The sequence below is a fragment of the Caretta caretta genome, chromosome 20, assembly GCF_965140235.1.
Source record: "Caretta caretta isolate rCarCar2 chromosome 20, rCarCar1.hap1, whole genome shotgun sequence".
NCBI classification, from domain to species: domain Eukaryota; kingdom Metazoa; phylum Chordata; order Testudines; family Cheloniidae; genus Caretta; species Caretta caretta.
Window position 1 is genome coordinate 18,301,400 of NC_134225.1, and position 17,854 is coordinate 18,319,253.

Consider the following 17,854-nt stretch of genomic DNA (forward strand, 5'->3'; position numbering starts at 1 on the left):
GCCTTCTATCAAGGGAGACACTTGTTGGACAAATTCCAGTACAGGTTTGGGGTGGCTCCTGGCAGGCTGCCACTGTTTGCAACAAAAGGTAGTTAGGTGAAAAAGTTTGGACTCCCCTGTCCTAGCTGCTCTAGAAGACTTCTCGCCTTGGGTGCACTATCTCACTGGGCTCTGCTGGGTTCTCCTCCTCCTGCTGCTAAGTCTTGCTGTCCTCTGTGCTTCTAGCTGTGGTTGGAGCGCTTGTGCAATGACTTTGTTATTGTCATGTCTTTTTTTTTTTTTTCTTTCCTGCTCCATCTTTCCTTCCCTGTCTGGATCCTCCCCTAGGAGAGCGCTGCCTTGGCAGACAGACTGATCCAGGTACTGTAAAACCTTTACTTTCATCTCTCCTTTCTTGGTTTTACATTTCAGTCCAGAAACAAAACAGCTGCACCCACTCTGTGTATGATTTGCATTTGCTTCACCTGTCTTTTTACAAGGTCATAGCAGCACTCCTATGCCAGGTTCAAAGGGCTGCAAGTGCATCCTTCCTTTATCACAGTTTCAGAGGTCTTCGGGAGAGGGGACTTCTTAAACAAGTACTCGAAAAAGATTTTCAGGCCAGAGCCTCAGTTGCTATAAATCAGCAAAGCGCTATTAAAATAAAAGGGCCGGATCCCCAGTGGGTGTAAATTGGCATAGTGTTGTTGACTTCACTAGAGCACTTTCGGTTTACTCTAGCTGAGGATCTGGCCCTTGATCTTTAGGCAGACATTTGTGGAGCGGCCCCCCTGCAAAAATTATTGCCCACCCACCCCTGGCTTTGACTGACTAGCCAAGGCAGGCAAAGTGTGTGTGGAAAGGATTATTCTTGTTTTGCAGCTGGGAAACTCGGTGAAGTGACTTGTCCAGGGTTCCACAGTGAGCATGGGGCTGGGGTGGGAATTGGCATCCAGACCTTCCGAGGCTTGTGCTTCAGCTGCAAGACCATTCTTGCTGCTTAAATGACACCACGCTGTCAGGTATGCGTGTTGCCAGTCTTCGGCCAAGCACCAACTAGGGCAGAGAAGGTAATTCTGACAGCCACAGAGCTGGCCCTTCCACATCAGGCAGGAGCCAGGGTGAGGTGTGGGTGGGCAGCCCTGTCTGCTATACCTGGCTGGAGGATTCCAGAAATGCCCAGCTGCTGTAAAGCACAGGAGGGTCCCTTTAACCACTGGGGCACAAGGTTGGGTGTGGGGAGCGCATCCCGTGATCTGGTGTAGCAAACCTGAGCAAAGTGGGTCCCTACTATAACTGTGGTTCCTGCAGGACTTACCACTGTAACTATGCCACTAGCACAGTAAGCTCCAAAGTGCCCTGCAGGGGCAGGTGGTTCCGCCTCCAATTGCCTCTGTATAAATCCTTGGTATGCCCAGATCTTGAATCCTGTGTGCAGATGTGGTCGCCCCATCTCAAAACGAGATATATTGGAATTGGAAAAGAGCAACAAAAATGATGAGGGGTATGGAACAGCTTAAGACTGGGACTTTAAGAGAGAGAGGTCTATAAATTCAAAACTGGTGTAGAGAAAGTAAATAAGGAAGTCTTGTGTTATGAAGCATAAATAACAACAACTAGGGGTTACCAAATGAAATTAATAAGCAACGGGCTTAAAACAAGCAAAAGGAAGTATTTCTTTACACAACACCCAGGCAGCCTGTGGAACTCCATGCAGGAGGATGGTGTGAAGGCCGAGACTATCACAGGGTTCAAAAAAGAACTAGATAAATTCATGGAGGATAGGTCCATCAATGGCTGTTAGCCAGGATGGGCAAGGATGGTATCCCTCGTCTGTTTGCCAGGAGCTGGGAATGGGCAACGGGATGGATCATTTGATGATTTACCTGTTCTGTTCATTCCCTGTGGGGGAACTGGCATTGGCCAGTGTCAGAAGACAGGATACTAGGCTAGATGGACCTTTGGTCTGACCCAGTTCTTACGCAAGGTGGGTCAATTCTTGTGTATGCAGTATAAGCAGCCCTTGCATGGCCCTTCTTCTCCCCTGCCTCCGACATGAAGGAGCAATGAGCCTTGTTTTACTATATGTCCTAGTCAACTCTAGTTAAGAGGTCACTGGGGCAGTGTGATGAAGAGGAGACCCACAGTGCTGTGCGATGAGGGTGGGGGAAGACTCTAACTTTGATACCCATCGCCCCTGACTCCTAGAACTAGAAGATGGGAAGGACCCCAGCTGTGCCTCGCTTCAGTCAAAACAAATTCAGGGTTGGAAACGCCCACCTCACCTGCAGTCACTGTGGAAGTCTGCATTGCCATCTAAAAGCTGGGCCAGGGTCTTCAGTGCAAAGCCCACAAAGATGGGGCAATGGAAGCCACTGGCTAACAGCATGAAGCTTCTGAGGCCAACTTCCTGATTGTATTGCAGCTCCCAGCTTTGCTGCTTCTACAGGAGCCAGGAGTGAGAGCCTCTAGAACACGCTAGCATTAAAAGTAGCGGTGGGATTAGCACAACCACTTATGTACATTAAGTATGTCGCTGAAGCTAAATTACTACAGCTTAGTCTCCACACTAGTTTAACTGAAGGGGTGAAGTTACACCAATGCAAACTCCTGTGCAGGCACTTAAATGTATGTAAACCTGGTTTGTATCAACTTAGCTTAAGTCTGTTTCTTCCTATTTTAAGCTACATTGACAAATTGGGTTTGAATGAAGTTTTATGAGTGGCTACATAACGGGTTTGTACTGATTTAAGTAAAGTGGCTTTAGTTAAACTGGTGCAATGTTGAGGACACTGAGGAAGGCGTTCACACTGGTGTGCATTCCTCTTCTGGGAGCAGGGGTTGATGGCTGTGAGTTCGTCATGCTATTCTTTAAGCGCCAACAATTTGCTTAGTGCTGTAGAAGATGCAAATTGAAGAGAGAAAGCAAAGTCATGGGAAGGACAAGGCAGGAATAACTAGCCCTGCCTGTGTTAAGGAAACTCACCCTTGTGTAACTAAACTGCTGTAATTAAATCACTGCACCCCTCTGAGATGCAGTGTACCTTAATCTGGTAATTAACACCTATGTTAGTACCAGTTCTGCATATCATTACTGGTTGCACTCGAGCAGCTACTTTGATTTATTATTTGTGTTATTATAACACCTTGGAGCCCCAGTCATGGCTCAGACCCTCATTTTGCTAGTTGCTGTACAAACACCCAACAGAATGATGGTCCTTGCCCCAAAGAGCTCCCCATCTAAGACAGTAGTCCCCAAACTTCTGAGAGTCAGGCCCCTCCTTCCCCCTGTCCATACCCTCCCGCCCCTCCAGGGCCAGGAGCAGGACTGCAGCTCTGGAGGGAGGAGGAAGCAGACGGGGTAAGGGGGCCGAGGCTGTGGCAACAGCTGGGAGTGGGGCTAGGGCCAGAGTTGTGGCCAGGAGCGGAGCTGGGAGTGGAGCCGCAGCTGGGCCCCCAGTTGGGGGTGGAGCAATGGCAGGGATGGGGGCAGTCATGGGGCTGGGAGCCGGGGCTGCGGCTGGGGGCAGGGCTGGGTGGTACTCCCTCCCTGCCCCCTGTGAGGGCTGGCCTGGTCCACCTTGCCCTCACGAACATTCCTCCTTGCTCCCCTAAGGGGCACAGCCCAGAGTTTGGGGACTTCAGATCTAAGACAAGAGGCAGCAGATGAATATCAGCCAACGAAAGCAGTACAAGAAAACAGTGAGACAGTACTGGACAGCCTGATCGGCAGTGCGCTCAACACACCAGCAGTCTCCCAAGCATCCAGAGTTTTGTAGAATTGTGGCAAAGGAGCGTTTGAAAGAGGACAGTGGCTTTGTGGGTATTTACGGAGAACTCCCAAGCTTGGGGGAAGGGGGGGAGAAAGGGGCTTGCTGTAGTGATCCCACTCAATTTTGGTTGTGTAGACTGCCTCAGCTAGGGCCACATTCTCATTTACTCCAGCACCCCTTTACACCACTGATTGTGTTCACTTCATGCTGCCAGCACAGTGTTCAGCAGAGTCAGCCCCCTTAGCTCTTCTTAGCTGAGAACTCTCCCTCTTCGGGTGTAGCACAGCAGTGGGGAGTCTGTCGCGACACCACTGGGCCACCCTCAGGGGGAGGGAGCGTCATGGACTCTTTAAGTCAAATCATGAGAAGTGTGGCTCTTGGCCAGAGGAAGATAAAAGTCCCAGGGCAGTTTTCCTGAGCAGTGGGTCTCAATGAAACAAAAGAAACCTAACCAGAATGCCTCTTGAATTACAGCCCTCAGCCCCAGTGCATTCCTCAATGCCAAGTCCTCTGCCTCATCCAGGGCTTGCTCAGGAGTCTCCTTGGTTGGAGGAGACCACTATAACTTCCCTCACCTGGGAGGCCCAGCTATCAGTGCCATCTCCTAGCAAGCCACAGCTCCCAGCTCTTTACCCTGGCAGGCTTTCAAGGCCAGCTTCCTCCATTGTGCCCAGAGAAGAGGTTTCACCCCTTCCTGCATGTCCCACACACCCATGTCACAGAGCTGTGAGGAGAGGTTTGAACCAGGAGAAGGGGCAATGGGTAGGTGGACCAGGCTGGAGGGACTGCTGAATACAGAGATGGGAGTGGGAGGAGACATGAAGGCTGGCATTGTTTGTAGAGCTGGTGTGATAAGGTCTAATGTAGCTGTTATCTCGTTAGTACTAATACTTCATATTTACATTGCAAAACATTTCTCATGCCAGCTGCAGACAGCTCCTCTGCAAGAGCTGCCACCTCTGGGGTGGAGAGAGGTAGCTAGTAGCCACGTAAGGGCGATGAGAGCAGATTTTGTCTAGAAACTGTCACTGAGCCCGCTGTTGGTGAAAAATGTGGTGGTTCTCTTCACCAAGTAGATGGGACCCTGTGTCTGTACCCTGGTGAACATGAGAGAACCCGATTGCCCTCTGAGAGACCGGGCTAAATCAACCCTATGGAGCTGAGAACAGAGGCTTCGAGGGAGGAAACAGAGATCATCCACCGGGTGGCGGGCACTGCCAGCTCTCAGCACCATTATGATGATAATTTAACATTTAGCTGGTCATAGCAGCTGGAGCCCAATCACATCGGTGCCTTATTTTGCCAGGCACTGCACCCACCCACATGCAGAGTAAATGACCCCCATTGGCAGGGTGCTAGGTGCTGCACACACCCAAAAATGACCCTACAGAGTAAATGGCCCCATGCACATGCATACACAGGCTTTATGATCTGCACTGGGTGAGGCACATGTGCACCCATGCACAGGGTAAATGACCTTTTGTGCAAGTTTTGCACCCGTCCCTCTGCCCAATACAGTATCCTAGGGCCTTTCAATTTCTCACCCATCAGGAAGTCACCAGAGCCTGATGCTCATTCTTAGGATTTCTGGGATAGAGGATCCTCCAATCTGGTGAGAGAGGGTCAGTGGGAGAGCCAGCAGCCCCTGATTCCAAATCCCTCCCCTCTGCTCTAAGCACTACACTATGCTGCCCCTTGAGTACAATAAATACAAGTCAGGTGATCTAGTTCCCTGCTCTAACCAATAGAGACGTTGTCTCCCAGTGCTGGGAATAGAACCCAGGAGTCCTGGCTCCCTGGTGGCACTCATCCTCTTGCTAGCAGGATGTTTGTAGGCCAGTCTGATTAGTAACTGATTTTTTTGGAGGGGGTGTTTTGTCCAAGCACATCAGTGAATAAATGAGACATTGTGGCCCAATGGACAGGACAGGGTGCTAGGCGTCAGGCCCCCTGTACATTCTAATCCTGGGCTTTCCACTGACTAATGTGAGCTTAGGCAAGTCACTTCCCCCCACCTTTATGTGCCTCAGTTTCCCCATCTGTTTCCCCCATTTACTCACTACTCTAAAGCAGTGTGGCCTGTGCATGAAAACTGGTCTGAAAGGGATGAGCGTTAATATGTTGTATGCCTCCTTGTAAAGCAGGCAAGCATTTGTCCCAAGGTCACAGTTGTGGAACCCCAGAGGTTCCCCCACTCTCACCACTAGACTGCACTCCCCATCAAGATCTGAGACTCTAATCCAGGAGTCCTGAGTCCCATCCCTCTGATCTCACTCGATCACACTCTTCTCCCAGAGCTAGAAATGCAACCCAGGAGTCCTGACTCCCAGCTCTGTATACTTTAGCTGCAAGACCCTGTGGCAAGTAGTACCTTTATACTCAGAAGGGGTAACTGGCACTGGAGCATTGGCAGCAGAAGGTTGGGCAGCTGCTGACAGAGCTGTCTAAGGCACAGGCGGCCCCTTGGGGAATTCACTTCTGACCGGTAAATCTGATCCCACTGGGCTGTGATCCCAGCTACTGCATGTGGCCCAGAGAGAGGTTTACCATGCAGATGCACATGGAGAATGTTGAAGGTGTTTCCTTTGACATCCTCTTTCCTTCTCCTCTTTCCCCCTCCACCTCCCCCAGGGCCAAGTCACCCGCGCACAGGAGGCCGAAGAGAATTACATCATCAAGCGAGAGCTGGCGGTGGTGAAGCAGCAGTGCAGCTCAGCCACGGAGAACCTGCAGAAGGCCCAGAGCACCATCCGGCAGCTGCAGGACCAACAGGTGAGGAAGCAGGCTAGGGTGGCACTGCTGGGGTGGGAGCATGACACAGGGAGCCCGGTGGCACTAAAAATGCAGGCCTGGGGATTGGCCCTGCTTACCGGAACCCCTGGACTAGATGGGCAAAGCAGCTGTAAGCCCTGATGTGCAGCTTACCCTTGGGCAAATAGCAGCGAGGCCTGCCCATGCTAGTGCAGCTGCACATCTAGCTGGGTATGATTTAGCCACACGATGCCATCTTGGGATCCTGCATCCCAGATGTTCAGGGAGCTGTGATTTAGCTGCAACAAGAGAATGTAATATTTGTATTAGGGTAGCACCCAGAGACCCCAACTAAGATTGGGGCCGTGTAGTGCCAGGCACTGCACAGACAATCCCTGCCCTGGAGCTTACACTCTAATGACGCAAAGGAAAGATTAATAGCCCCATTTTATACCTGGGGAAACTGAGGCACAGAGCTGTGCCCAAGAAGCATTTGGTAGAGCTAGGACTTGAACCAACATCTCCTGAGTTCTAATTCAGCACTTTAACCACAAGACCATATTTGGTCTTTGGACAGGGCTTATGGTGTATAGATTTAAATCAGTGATTTAAATAATTGATTTTAATCTTATTTTGTGTTTGCACTTTTTAGTTATTGTTCTAAAGAGGCGTTGATTCTCATGGGTTGTTAAACATTAAAACATGTTGATTTCCACCAAACTATAAGCTTTACCCTAAACTTGGAACTTCATTTTTCTAACCAGCAGGGTACACTATATTTATACACTTTTATTTACACAGTTATAGAGCTTAACATTCAGATTATTCAGAGTCTTAATGTTTACTTTTTTATAATGTTATAAAATGGTAAATGATGCATTTATTTACTACATGATTTTTTTATTTGTGAAGTTTGTCAAGCTCTATTTGGATGGAAACTGGAGTCTAATTTAAAATGTGCCAAAAAAAATATTTTTTTTAAATATTAGTTAAATAAAACTACCTTAAATGTTCTGGATACGTAAGAAAAATAAATTAATCAAAACACATTTTTCATTTAAAACTAATTTATTTATTGAACAAAGAAAGTATTATCTGACAATGAGTAACTGCTTCTGGTAAACATGTCCTTCAAGATTTTAATATACAGCGTATGTAAAGCTTGTTTCTCACCAACAGTAGTTGGTCCAATAAAAGATATTACCTAACCCATCTTGTCTCATCGAGATTTTAGAACTAGCAGATCTCATCCTCTAACATCTAGTTTTTATTCATAGATTGGAAAAGGTAAACAAGTTTTCCTCCTTTTTCAACTCCCAATTGGTTTCTTAACTTTCAGTGAACTAGTCATTGAACTGAACTATTTGAATAAACTGAAATCAAGAAAATATTCTCTTTGCACCTGTAGAAGAAGCTACTGCTGTCATAAACTCACTTAGTACTTCAACAGACTCTGGTTGCAGGTGCTGAGCCCAGTGTCTTCCACCAGTTCAGTGGTTTGACTTTCTTTAAAACTTTAGCAGCAAACTTGTATTGTTTAATATTAAATGTTTTGTTTTAATTTAAACTATTTTAATAGATTACAGTCTGTTTAGGCCTTAACATATATTGCCATAACTTCAAATTTAATTTTAAATAGCATCATTTTTAAAAAGGAAAAATATGCACTTTAAATTTTAAATAATCCAATGTATGTTTTGAAAAATCAGTTGTTTTTTATTTATTTTTATTTTTTTAAATCGGTGATGGTGCCTCTGCTGGTTCCACTTTGGTCACTGTTCTCTATAGTCAAACTCTCCGTCTTGCAAGAAGCAGTGGAGGTGAGCTTGTGGATTTCAGCAGTGGCCCTGGAGATGGGTGATGTAGCAAAGGTTGCTTTTGTGATCTGCATCTGTGGAGCAGCTTGCTGCACACGTGTTACTCATGCTGAATCCAGACCAAAGCCGAAATTCAAATCTTGCCCTAACAAACAGCTGGAGTGTACCCTTTAGCAGGGAGCCCCCACTCTGGGGCTGAGCTTGCTATAACACAGTTAATATCTGTACTGTGAAAATAACTAGAGAGGAAGGACACAGGATGGCCTTGTGGTTAAGGCCTTGGGCTGGGACTCCGATCTAGATTCCATTCTCAGCTTTGCCACTGACTCTCTGTGTGAGCTTGGACAAGTCCCTGCATGTCTCTTGGCCCCAGTTCCCCACTTGTAAAAGATGGATAACAATGCTCCCTTCCTTTGTCTTTTCAGACTCTGAGCTCTTTGGGGCATGGACTGTCTCTCATTCTGTCTCTGTGCAGCACTGGGGCCCTGATCTCAAATGAGCTTTCTAATTGCTGCTACAATAATTTTGGACATGTACTGTTGATAGCTGTGGGCATTAGAGCTGCTGTGAAGTCAGGGCTGAACCACTTAGTGGAAGTTACAGAGATGAAAGCAAAGCAAAAGCTAAGTGTGTGTGGGAGGGGCTCTTGGTGGCTGTGATGGTCTCACATACACACACTCCCTTGTAAAGGTCACCATGTCTCAGCACATTGCTGAGAGCCTGATCTCTTTGCCACCTGTTGCCTGTCTTTGGCAGAAGCTTTTTGATCAGGGCTTCTTCTGAATCTCACAGGTGTCCTTGCAAGTGGGAAAAACGGCCAAGCAGTAGGTTGTTTTTTCTTGGGTGGGGGGAGGGCTTCGAATGCCCCCCTTCTTTGTGCAACTGAAGTCTTTGGTATTTTACCCCATCAAAAAATGCAGAGCTCTCACCAAATGGAGACAAGTGCTTAAAACAGTGCTCAGCGGCTCTTCTTCAGAAAGAGCCCCAGGTGAAAGCTCTCCAGGAGAGAACGCAGGGTTGTGTGGTTACAGGGAGAACAATAGTACCTAGAAAGCAGACCTGCCTATGGTGGATGGGCAGAAAAAAAGAACCTAGAGGTTTGTCTGCTTCATGAGATCTTCTGGCTTCTGGCTCTTCTGGTTCATCCAAAATGGGTTCTTTGTGGGAAGGAAGGGCTGGTCTTCTGGTCAGAGCACGGGACTGGGAATCAGGACTCCTGGGTGCTGTTCCTGGCTCTGAGTGGGGTCTAGTGAGTTAGCAGGGGTCTGGGTGGTAGGACTCTTGGGTTCTATTTCTGGTTTTGCCACCGACTGTGTGACCTCAGGCAAATCTCAACACCTCTCTCTGCCTCAGTTTCTGCAGCTGCAAATGCGGATAACAGTTCTCTACACAGCAGGAACATTGTAATACCAAGTTACTTAACGTCTGTAAACGTTGGGATGTTCGAGAGGGAGACGGGCAGAGTGTTGCTGTTAAATGCGGAGCGTGTTGAGGCACAGTGTTACACTAGAAATGTCTCTTCCATTCCATGGGCAACTGACTCATTCCAGAGGTACAACCCTACAGAGGAGAAGTCTGATGGAAGCCATAGACCCCGGGAGGGGAGCTGATAGCTGGAGAGGGATAACTGTTCACCTCTGGGCATAAACCAAAGGTGTCAGTTCACATGGACTGTCCCATATGAGAAATCTGTGGCAAATGGGCTGAGTGAAATGAGGGAGTCCCCTCCCACCTGAGCCTTGCGCTGCAGAGAGCTCTTCCCTCTTGGGCAGATCTGGGAACATCTCAGGCTGCTAAGCAAAGCACCAGACCATCCAGGAGAAGAATCCTACACTAGCTGAGGGGAGGGTGAGAAGCTGTGACCCAGCTGGCCTTTCCCATCTTTAATTCACCAATCCTAGGGGAGTTCACAGCTGGATTGGTTCTGAGTTCAGCTTCTGAGAAGACGGGGCTTTGCCACACTGGAGCAGAACATTGGTCTATCTACTGTGGCAGAGGCCACTACACGAGGCATCAGAGCAGCCTCTCCTTTGGACCATCAGTGGTGACAGCCCTTCCTGGCAGTTCTTTTCAGATCCTGGTGGTGGCTGATGAGGGGGATTGGAAGTGGGGGACTGGGTCTCCGGAGACTGAAAGAACTGGAGAACCACAGCTTCATAGAAAGCGGAACCTTCTCACCCCCCATGCCTCCTTCCTCCTTCACGCATCTGCAGCACTGTGGAATTGACCAGGTGCATTGTGGTGGGAGATTCCTTCCTGAGCCCATACTGGCAATCAGTGTGTGCCCCAACATGAGATCTGATAAACCCCATCATCTCCGTTCACATGACAACGGCCACAAAACTCTCCAGCCTGCCTTTAAACCAGCTATGGTATCAGACTCTGTAACCTCCCCTCCCATTGGCTGGCAATACGCAGAGTGATCACAGACAAGCCCTGCGAGTGCCCATCTAGTCCATCCACCCATAGAGGCAAGGGCAGGGACCGAGGTCCCCACATCTTGCTCCCCTCGGCAGGGATGGTTGTTTTCCTCCTCCCCCCCCAGCATATTCCTCTCCTGTGGGGTTTGCAGCTGCACTCACTCAGCATGGGGGGGATCCGGTTGGGGAGGGTTCTTGCTTCACTGATGAGAGATGATGGTTCTGCCACTCAAGCTTCGTGCTGGATAGGGTTGGCTTGGATCTGGGTTAAGGTTTGAGGCCAAACGGGGGCCAGCTGATATAAATTGCCACTGACTCTGATGCAGCATCCCACCAGCCGGGGATCTGGCCCCATTGACTACAATGGAGCGATGCTGGTTTATACACCAGCTGGGGATTCGGACCCATTAACTCCAATGCAGCGATGGCGATTTGCACCATCCGGGGATCTGGCCCCTAAAACTCTGATTCAAGGGTGCTGAGATCTCACACCTTGCTGGCGCAAGTCTTCTGACCCAACCAAAGCAGAACCAGAAATTAGTCCCCTTTTGATTTTGAGTCCAACCTAAAACCACAGCTACAGAGGGGTGGTTTTGAATGCGAGGCCTCCAATCCAAAACGCTCCAAAATTCAAAGAGTGTTGGGTTCAAGGTTGCATCTGGTTGCAAGGAGAGGTCTCCGCCCCTTCCCCCAAGGGCTGGGTTGGATCGTGTTTAATTCTCCCCCAGAAAACAAGCTGGTGTTTATCTGATGAACTGCCAACAGCTGCGATAGCACAGACGGTTACAGTGGGTAGGAGCTATGCCAGCGCTCCCCCAGTCTTTCCCCCAGCGGAGGTTGCTGTGGTTGAGGCGTGCTCTGGAGAGTAGCACTCTGCTCAGATTGGGTGGGGTGGGGTGAGAGTGAAGAGCCAGCTGGATCCCGCTACAGGAGAGCCTACATCAGCCAGCAACGGTATCCCCACCCAGCTACCCTTTTAGGGGCCCCAGAGTGTCGCATAAGCAGCCTCATGGCCTGCCTCCTCCTTGGAGTGTGTCTAGTCCCTGCCAGAACTGTGGCCACTGGAGAAAAGGTTCAGAACGAGATCCAGAGCAGCCATCACATTCAGGTGCTAAGTGTCTAACCCCATCAGGCAGTGCACGGTACAGTGATGGGAGTTGGGTCCATTTGCCCCATAGCTCAGCAGGGACTGACAAGGCAGCAGTCACCTGGCTCTTAAGAATCACCCCCGTCCCAGCTGCCCAGGTGTCATGTTAATGGGTCCCCAGAAGCCAAGTCCTGGACAGTTTGGTCCAATGTGAAGCCTTAACGGGAAATCTCAGAGCATGCAGCTAGGGGGCACCGTGCTGGCCTTCACTGTGATTCTTGGATGAGACACAAGACCAAGGCCTTGAAGGCTTATGGACATTAAAGATCCTAAGAACATAAGAATGGCCATACTGAGTCAGACCAAAGGTCCATCCAGCCCAGTATCTCGTCTGCCGACAGCAGCCAATGCCAGGTGCCCCAGAGGGAGTGAACCTAACAGGTAATGATCAAGTGATCTCTCTCCTGCCATCCATCTCCACCCTCTGACAAACAGAGGCTAGGGACACCAGTCCTTACCCATCCTGGCTAATCGCCATTAATGGACTTAACCTCCATGAATTTATCTAGTTCTCTTTTAAACCCTGTTATAGTCCTAGCCTTGTGGCCCTTTCTGCAAAAGTGGGAGTGTTAACCCTGGTGCCCAGTCAGACTAATGCTTCATTCACCTCTTACAACCTTCAGCTGTAACACTGCTGTACATCTGTTACCCAGTGCCACGTACCACCCCAGAGCTGCTGCATTGCAGTGATGGGCACAGTAGTCGCTTCAGAGGGCACATCTACACGAAGAGGGACTCCAGACCTGGGCAGCGAGAGTGGCGGGGGGAGGTGAGCAGAGCTGTCGGATCATGGGTGCAGCTTAACATTGCGCTAGGCCCCCAAAGTGCAGATCTGTGTCTGTAATCCTGCAATCTGCCATCCTTCTCCCTGCCCTACAGGGCTGCCAGGGGAGTTCCTTCCAGCGGCCTCTCTCGATTGTCCTGCATTGAATATGGGGGTGTACTTGTGGATAAAAATTGGCTATGTGTGCTTGAGCATGTCTCCCCCTAGAGGCTGGCCCCTTCAATGAGAACAGCCTTGCTCTCGCTAGAGGAGTTCCTCACTTGGTAGAGGCCTGTGATTTCAGTGCTAAAGATCCCCTCCCTGGTTAACAATGCCTGGTTTGGGTTTCTCTGCTTGCTCACAGGGAAACCCCCGGTTCACAGAGGATTTTGTGAATCACCTGGAAACAGAGCTGGAGCAGTCGCGTCTGAGGGAGACTGAGACACTGGGCGCACTCAAGGAGATGCAGGACAAAGTGCTGGACATGGAAAAGGTGTGTGTGGGGAGGGAGAAATCCCTGCTCCAGCATTGTTTAAACATGCAGTGGGAGTCAAGGGGGGAGCAGCCATGAGCAGCCTGTGCCCCTATAACTTCCTGTGAATCTGTTACTTTTATAGCATGGGTTGTAAAACTGAGGCCTTTGATGGCTTCAGGGTCATTAAAGATCCCGTGATGCTTTCCATAAAAGTGGAGCTGTTAGCCCAGCCCTCCTGGTCCAGTACCATAGAAGGGTTTTGCCTACTTAGACCCTCTCCTCCCTGTAGTTTCAGCTAGATGTGGGATTTTCCATCCTCCTCTGATGTGTAGTTAAACAGCTGCTGTGTCCCCCAAGAAGTGGGTGTATTTAAGTGAGAAGTTAAGTGAACCCTGTGTAGTTTGCAGAGTGCATTGGGGTCTTTCAGGATGAAAGGCATAAGGGGTCAGATGCTCAGCTGGGGTAACTCAGCATAGTGCTATTGACTTCAATGGAGATATTGCAGCTGATGTCATTTGGGGATCTGGCCTGAGATATTCACTGTGATGCTACTGATCTGTGCCATGTGGAGTTAGGCTGGTGAAGTGCATGCCTGATGTTTAATTGTAGTTCACAATCCTAAGCAAAGGAAGTCCTGAGCTAGACTCAGCCTTCCTTTTAGTGGGGCCTGAATTGAGTTGATAGCAGCTGCTGTGCGTATCACAGTGATTAAAGGAGGAGTTGAAGATAACCTGTATTCCCTGAGTGCAAGGGTTCTCAAACTTCATTGCACCGTGACCCCCTTCTGACAACAAAAATTACTACACAACCCTACGAGAGGGGACCAAAGTCTGAGCCCGACCAAGCCCCACCGCCGCAGCGGGGAAGCCAAAGGTCTTCAGCCTTGGGCGGGCATCTGTAACCTGAGCCCCGCTGTCCAGGGCTGAAGCCCTCGGGCCTTGGCTTCAGCTCCAGGTGGTGGGGCTCTGGCTTCGGCTTCAGTCTTGGGCGGTGGGGCTCCAGCCACGGGCCCCAGCAATTCTAACACCAACCCTGGTGACCCCATTAAAATGAGGTTGCAACCCACTTTGAGGTTCTGACCCACAGTTTGTGAACTGCTGCCTGAGTGCCTTTCAGCCTGAAGGACCCCACGGGACTTAGCTTCGTCTGCAGAGGTCAAACCTACCCCACTGAAATTCAGTCATCTTTTGAGGGTGGAGCATTTGATCAATGGCACCAAGCAACACTAAGGGAGAATTTAGGACAGGAAATGAAGAAGAATCCCAGTTATGACCTATGCAGCACCTGGCTCAACAGGCCTCTGATCTCAGCTGGGTTCTGTGTAGCTCCCAGCCTTCTGAAAGGCAGTGCTTCCGTTGCAGAGTGCCCCTGATACCACACTGGGGCACAGCTTTAACCCTTAAAGCCACCCTTAACCCTTCCTGCAGCACCCTGGATGTTCCTTGGTGGTTTCCCATCCAAGTGCAAAGTTGGGCTGATGCTTCCTGACTTTTGAGGTGTGACCTGATCACAGCACAAGGCTGATCATGCCTGCTTTTTGTGACTCTTACTTTATTTGCCTCACTCAGGCTGCAGGTATCTTTAGTATGTCTTCTGTTGAATCCATTTCACTAGCAGTGAGAAGCAGTGTGGGCCATGCATAGGAGGAGTCAGGAGACCTGGGTCTTTTTTCAGCTCTGCCACTGACTTGCTGTCTGGCCTTAGGCAAGTCACTTCCCCTCTCTGTTTCAGTGGGATCCCTGAACTCAATCAAGGCTTCTGGATGCTGCTATAAATTAATAACTGGTGGCTGTTTTTACTCAGCCTGAATGTTCTGCTGAGAATAGCGTTTTATCACACACACACACACACACACACACACACACCCTCCTGAACTGTTTGGGGGTTATATTAAGAAGGCTCCCTACCCTACACAGCATCTACCTGGACCCATTCAGTGTCCCCATGGACACTGAACCGAGACAGGATCTCATGCAGTCAAGATTTTCTGCCCACATTTCTTTTTCCTTGACCATCCTGCAATAAGTGATTGTACATTTGATTTATTTTTTCCTTTGCGGTCACAACTGGGATTAGATTTGAAAACCTCTGAAGATGGTTATCAGAGCATGATTAAAAATAAAAGCAACTAGATAAACCCTCCCCTTCCAGAAAAGGCCTTGCCTTGTAACCATTTCCTTCCTGCATGGTTGTAAGTTGCACGTCAGCACACTTTTGTGCTTCACAAAACCAGACCAGGTCTGTCTGCAAAGCCTGGCAATGGGAAGGCTACATAGTTACTGCCGGGTCAGTTTCAGGCCTGGGCTGCAATCCTATGGGAGCAGGAGAGGGGCAGCTCAGAGCGTGAACATGGTGCTAGTGGAACTCTGACACAGCAGACCTGACCCAAAGCCAGCAGCCTTAACTACTCGAGTGGGAGATCGGTGCCAATCCAGTTTATATCACAAAACCCACCTGTTGGCACTAATCTGCTCCCCCCCAAACAGCCTTGGATGAAAGGCCAAGAGCTAAAGGGCCAGGGGGGTCCCAGCCTCCCCAGTCCAGTGGGGTCTATAATGTTCCCAAATGCACTTGGGCCTCCTTTCAGGAGAGAGTAAGGGCTGGGTTCAGGATATGGAGCCTTCAATGTGAGTGGGAAGGGAAAAAGGCAAGGAGTAGCCTGCTCAGCACACACTTAGTAAAGCGAAGCAACCTCAGCTAAGTAGGTTCAGTCCAATCCGGTACATGGGGCTCCCCCATTGGATGCAGATGGGACTGAGTGCCACAGAGACACACAAGAGGGTGCCATGGGTCACAACCCAAGGGCCAAAGGTTCCCTCACTCCTCCACACAGCAAGACCCATCCATCAAGATACCTTCAGGGCCCCAATCTGAGCACCTCACGGTTACCTATTGAATTCATCCTCCCAGCATGGCAGGGAAGGATCATCATCCCAATTGGCCTGAGGTCACCCAGGGAAAGCTAGGAATTGAAGTTTCTATTATTATTATTATTTTATTTATTAGGTATAATACATAAGCATCTGTCATGGCCCAGGACCTCCTTGTGCCAGGTGCTGTACAAACACAGAACAAAAAGACAGTTCCTGCCCCAAAGTTTGAAATCTACTAAGTCTCAGTCTACCACCTTAATCGTAGGACCATCCTTCCTCTGCCTTGCAGCCTTGCTGTGATCTAGCCAGAGACTGGGCCTGAATAAACCCCCCTTATTCTAAGTCCTCCAGACATTGTGGGGGCTTGAAGTCTGATAACAGACCTGAATCTAAATACTGCAAAGGATCCCCATCCTTATAGCAGGCTGAGCCGAATGTCAGATCCCCAACCCTCCACTTTTGGGGGTGGTCTGTCCAGAGCTGAATTTCTGTACCTTAAATCTAACCTCTAGCTTGGGCTGAGCTGATGCTGGAGCACCTCATCTTAGCTGATCAGAGCTGTGAGAATCAAGTCCTCCCACCCTTTTAACACCCCGACAGGCCCCGAACCAGCCCTTCCTGTTGCAGCTTGCACTGCGATCACACTGGAGCAACCTGTGAGAAAGCCCATGGGGGCTTGGGAGCTCAAAGAATGACTCAAGGCCTCACCCAACACATCAGTGTGAAAACCTCTGAGGCGTGGGGTGAGGAAAGAGCTGGACCATGCATAGCCACGTGTGTGACACCCCTGCTGGGTCCCCATTTGTCCTAGGAACCAGACGGGCCCAGGGTTTATTTGACTAACAGATGTTGCAGTCTTACCAGACAGATGTGTGATTGCTCCATTCTAAGTGGGGTCATCACTTCCCCCCCCTCCCATTACACACACACATCTGTCCTCTCTCCTGATAGTCCCATGAAGCAGAGGGAGACAGAGAAGCAGCTGCTTCTGCTCCGAACAGACATCTTTGCACACAGTTGGTGGCAGGGTGGTGTTTTCTCACTGCTGATTGATATTACGGTTTGACCTACAGGCTGCAATTGGTGACCAGGGCCCCATTGTGCCAGGCACTGTGCACACACAGCACTAAGATGTTCAGCACCTAGCACAATGGGGTCCTGCTCCCTGCCTGCAGCTCCTAGGGCTACCGTGATACACCAAAGAAATAATAGCACCTGTCCCTGCTCCTAGAAGTTTGTCATCTAAGTATAAGATGAGGGATGGCAGGTAGATACTGAGGGACAAGGGTGTACCTAGTGACACTTGAGCTAGTTATGATTAGTAGCATGACAGGAGATCAGTATGAGCCATGTTGCTGCTTGGAGTATTGAGCCCAGGCAGATGAAGGGGATGACTGTGATTGCCTTCTCACGGTATGAACCCCAGGGTTCATGGTGGGTGCAGGGCCACTGGCCCCCCAGCACCAGTTCAGAAGAGATGAACTCGCAATCACCAAACTTTACCCTGCCCCCTCACGCCTCCCCTGCAGCTTCCAGCATGTGATTTCTGCTCCAGCAGAGGTGAGATAACACCTCATTTGATCGCTTTCCTGCTGAGCACGGGGGCAGTGTCTGAAACCCACTGGAAGCCTCCCCTGCTTGTGCACTGTGTGTGAATCACTCAGCAATCACAGAGCTCCTTGGGTGGCTTTGTCTGCACTGGCAGCCAGAGCCTCCGCTGCTGTAAACCGGCACAGCTCTATGGACGGATTCCCATGGGGCAGCGCTGATTTATACCAGCCAGGGATCTGCCCCTGGGATTTCAGCCACTGGTTCAAACCCAGCATAAAGATTGTTTCCACCAGCACAGCTCACCC

At 49.7% G+C, this 17,854-nt stretch overlaps 1 protein-coding gene across 6 annotated transcripts in view; it reads left to right on the top strand.

The window, feature by feature from the left end:
- The window catches only part of EVI5L (ecotropic viral integration site 5 like), an 83,641-nt gene that overhangs the window by 42,742 nt on the left and 23,045 nt on the right, over positions 1-17,854 (top strand). For 5 of the 6 annotated variants that reach the window (XM_048832352.2, XM_048832354.2, XM_048832351.2 and 2 more), the window contains 3 exons: positions 328-360; positions 6,384-6,524; positions 13,015-13,143. In XM_048832352.2, coding sequence (XP_048688309.1) covers positions 328-360; positions 6,384-6,524; positions 13,015-13,143 — 303 coding nt within the window. The remainder of the gene's footprint in view (positions 1-327; positions 361-6,383; positions 6,525-13,014; positions 13,144-17,854) is intronic. The other variant, XM_048832353.2, reaches the window with a different exon arrangement.